Consider the following 4531-nt stretch of genomic DNA (forward strand, 5'->3'; position numbering starts at 1 on the left):
TGACAACAGCAACTCAAAAGGTTTGATGGGAAGCCTAGGGGACAGTGAGTTGAAGACAATGGTAATGGAATAATTTGGAAAAGGATAGTGAGAATAGCAGCACAACTGGAAGAATGTAATCGATGTCAATGAATTGTACATGTAGAAACTTTCGAAATGGTGTAACTTTGGCTATGTATATTTTCACCAAAAAAAAAGGTCCTCAAGGTCGAGAAGAGAGAGTGTTGACATGTTGTGGAGTTGTTAACCAATGTCATAAAACAATATGTGTAGTGACTGTTTAATGAGAAACAATTTGTTCTGTAAACCCTCATCTAAAGTACAATTTAAAAAATTTTAAAAAATTAAAAAAAAAAAAGATAGCAGCCTGTGATTATGTCACTCCTCACCTCAAACCTCCAATGATTTCCTAGCTCGGGAAAAAGCTGAAGTCCCTATAGCAGCTGACAAGCTCTTAAAGGATCTGGTCCCATACTCCCACCATCACCCCTAATTGCTCTGATCTCATTTCTTACCACCCATCCCGGAAAGTCACTCTCTCAGCTCCAGACATACCAGGCTCCCTTCCAGGTGTCTCCTCCCTTCTGCCCTTTACACTTGCTGCTGTCTCTGCCGGAATGCTTGTCCCCTAGGTATTGATTTTCCATTACTTCCTTCAAGTCTTTACTCAAAAAGCTTATTTTTCTGTAAGGTTTTCCCTGGCCTTTCTTTTGGAAATTTCACCATCCTTCCTCCCAACATTTCACATCTTTTTTCCCTATTTTATTTTTTTCTCCACAAGACTTATCACTATCTAACATAGGATATATTTGACTTATTTATCTAGTTATTATCAGTCTCCCTGACTGGAATGTAAACTCCAAGAGATAGGGATTTTTGTCTGCTGTATTCCCAATGCCCAGAAGAGAGCTTTGCCCATAGCAGGAGCTCAGTAAATTTTGTCGAATGAATGAACTGAAATGAACAAACAAAAGAACGACTCCAGCTTGGGCTCTCAGGGCATCTTTCCTGGTCTCCTGGCAGCAGTCTCTACCCACCATAATCAATCCTACATACCTCTCACATCAGTAGTTTACCTAACACAGGTCTGATCCTATTACTGCTCTGATTAAAACCTAAGTGGCTCCCAACTGTCTCGTGAGGAAAATGCAATTCTTCAGGATGGTATCAAGATTATTCCTAATCAGGATACCCTTTTCTAACTTCATCTCTTTATATCCCATTCTTACGCCTTATTCTGTAGACCAGTATCTTCTAAACTTGATTAATTTATGGGCTTTGTTTAAAGGAAAAAAATTTCTCAGTGACTGTCAAGGTCACATCCAAGGACTCCAGTTTGACAAATGCTAATTTAAGAATTGATGTATTGGTCAATAAAAATGTCTTTTAATTGTAGATTATTACTGGTAAAATAATTTTGACTATTACAACCAAAATGAAAACAAAATTTTAAAGTCTTCATATACTTCATACCCCGTGAGAATAAACCTATGAACCCCAGTTACAGAAATACTGCTGTACATAAATGAGAAACTACCTGCCCATCCCAGAAGGGCCTGAGCTTACCTGCTTCCATGCCTTCATGCCTGCTGTTCTCCCAACCTGGAACATCCTTGCCCTAACTACACTTACCAAAATTCTACACATCCTTCAATGCCTAGTTTATTTACCACTTCCTTCAAGAAAGAACTCTTCTTGTTGATAACCTCAGCCAAAACTTATCTCAGTCTCCAGGCAATTTTATGCCGCTTCTATGGCATTAACTAAGGAGCTCTGGTGGCAGAGTGGTTAAGTGCTCAGTTGCTAACTGAAAGGTCAGCGGTTTGAACCCACCAGCAACTCTGTGAGAGAAAGATGTGGCAGTCTGCTTCTGTAACATTACAGCCCTGGAAACCCTTTGGAACAGTTCTACCCTGTCCTATAGGGTCATGAGGAGTTGGAATGGACTTGACAGCAGTGGGTCTGGTTTTGGGCTTATGGCATTAACTACAGTATTCTTCCTTATGTTATACTATTATTTTCCCACAGTTATTGCAGCTCCTGGATAGCATGCAGATTAACCTGTTCTGTTTTTATTTCGACAATAGCTAACTATAGTGTCTTGTATATGATATCTAACAAATGTCCCCTGAATTAATCATCATGTAGGGAAAAAAAAAGTACTTCTCGCAATATGACCCTCGAGGCACAGTGGTTAAGAGCTTGAATGCTAACCAAAAGGTGGGCAGTTCAAATCCACCAGCCACTCCTTGGAAACCCTATGGGGCAGTTCTACTCTGTCCTATAGGGTCGCTATGAGTTGGAATCAACTGAACGGCAATGGGTGTGTTTTTGTTTTTGTTTTAATTCATTCTCTTAAAAGTGGAACTGTTCACTAAAAGCTTTAACCAAACACACATAATATACTCATAACAAAAAAAGAAAAACATGGGAAGAATTTTTAGTTATTTACAGGATTTACCTTCTTTTAAGTATTAAGTCTGATATAGGTATGCATCTTAGACCAGTTCCCAAAACCATGAGGAAGGATGTCAGAAGCACAGTTATCCGAAGACCTAAAAGAAAACGAAAGTATTCAGATTATATTCTATTTTCTAAGTAAGTCCAATGTTAAGAATAAAAATTTTAGTCAACAATACTGATATCATATTTCAATATTATGGCTTTTCTTTATAGCTCCCAACATGAGGGTGGGAAAAAAAAAAACCTATATGCTGAAAATGAAGTGCTTCTAACTTTAACAGAAAACTTCAATGATCACATTAAGGAAAAGTTCTATTAGGTCCAAGGTTTCAAAATGAAGGGAGAATCTTTTGTTTTAATATAGATATATCACTAAGAAATATAGACAATAATTTTAAAAGTCTAAGTACTTTCAGTTTTACATCTCCAATATAAAAATTCTAATTTCAAACATAAACTGCCAGTAAACACCTCTAAATTGTCCCTAAAGAGTATTTTAGGGTAACAGGTTATTGCTTTAAATTTTCTCAAAAAATGACAACTGGCCAATTACATATTTTATCTTATAATCAGAGCAAGCTAATACTTGTAGGGTTAAAGGAAATGGCCCTTTAGAGCCCTCTGATTATAATCATGGTCCTTTCCTTGATTTATCTGGTGATTTTCAAGAAGAAAAAAAAAGGCATGGCTTAGAACTTTAGAAGACAATGTTGATCAGATAGCTTTTTCCTTTGTATCCCAAATACATCAATGATTTTGGAAATATGTGCCAGGGGTCAGACACATGAATGATAGGGCAAAATAAATAAATAAAATAAATATTGAATATGTGTACAAAATCAAAGCACATTCTACCACAGTACTCTCTCCATCCATGAAAAATATTATTTCATCATATATGACTTTTGAAATTTCTTTCTAGCCTCAAAGAAGTTTGTTTTCAAAACAAATATTTCTCACTCTTGAAGAGTACATTTACATGGCCATAGTCACATGGCCCACTGTGACTATCAAGTTGTTATCACATATAGATGCTCCTCATTTTTCACTTTCAATTTTCCCACCATACACAGTTAGGCATACCACCAACTTTACAGTTCTCTAGGTTGGAGATATGATATCACTTCTTTAATCCTTTGTCTCTTTTAACAAAATGCTGAACTCTGCTTTTCAATCAGTGCTTTACATTCCATCCTGATTACCACGATTCACTAAAGCCTTGGTCATTATTTTCTTATCTATCTGGAACATACTCACTGTGCCCCATTCCCAGCTCAGCTGCACTGAATGAAGACCTAGCCTCTGATGTGGGGGTCTTCCCGGCCCCATCTACCTGACCTGCCTTTGCCTCACTAAAGCGCCTGCATGAGCTGTCTCCATATCCATGTGTTCACTCCAGTCCTCCCATATCTGGGGTAGCTCCCTTACGCATCCTTTCCCAACTGACAACTCTTCCCATATCTTCAACAAATAAATTGATAATATTTCACAATAAATCCATTCCACATTGACATCTTCCAATAATTTTGTTTTTTTGTGGCTATATATATAGAGAGAGACAGAGAGACAGAGAATCCTGGCGGAGCAGTGGTAAAGCGCTTGATTGCTAACTGAAAGGTCGGCAGTTCAAAACCAACAGTGGCTCCGTGGGAGAAAGATGTGGCAGTCTGCTTCCAAAGGGATTTACAGCCTTGGAAACCCCATGGGGTCACTGCGAGTCGGAATCGACTCAATGACAGTAGGTTCGTTTTTGTTATACATATATATATATATCTATATCTTCCCTAGTGACTAATGACTTTAAGCATATTTTCATGTGCCTGTTGGCCATCTGTATACTTCTTTGGTGAAATGTCTATTCAAGTTCTTTCTCCATTTTTTGATTGAATTGTTGTTATTGTTTTTTTATTGTTAAATTTTAGGAGTTCTTTATATAGTCTGGATAAAAAATTTTATTCAATATATGTTTCCAAAAATTTTCTCCCAATCTGTAGGTTGTGTCTTCACTTTGCTGATGAAGTCCTCTGATGTACAAAGGTTAATAATTTCTTTTTTATATTGTTTATAT

General features: G+C 37.2%; 1 protein-coding gene across 1 annotated transcript in view; it reads right to left on the reverse strand.

Annotated features, from left to right (window-relative positions):
• Nucleotides 1–4531, reverse strand: part of SLC49A4 (solute carrier family 49 member 4) — a 114872-nt gene that overhangs the window by 101093 nt on the left and 9248 nt on the right. Inside the window, exon 2 of the mRNA XM_004373625.3 lies at nucleotides 2462–2555. Within this exon, the coding sequence (XP_004373682.1) occupies nucleotides 2462–2555 (94 nt within the window). The remainder of the gene's footprint in view (nucleotides 1–2461; nucleotides 2556–4531) is intronic.

The sequence above is a fragment of the Trichechus manatus genome, unplaced genomic scaffold (genome assembly GCF_000243295.1).
Source record: "Trichechus manatus latirostris isolate Lorelei unplaced genomic scaffold, TriManLat1.0 scaffold00026, whole genome shotgun sequence".
NCBI classification, from domain to species: Eukaryota; Metazoa; Chordata; class Mammalia; order Sirenia; family Trichechidae; genus Trichechus; species Trichechus manatus.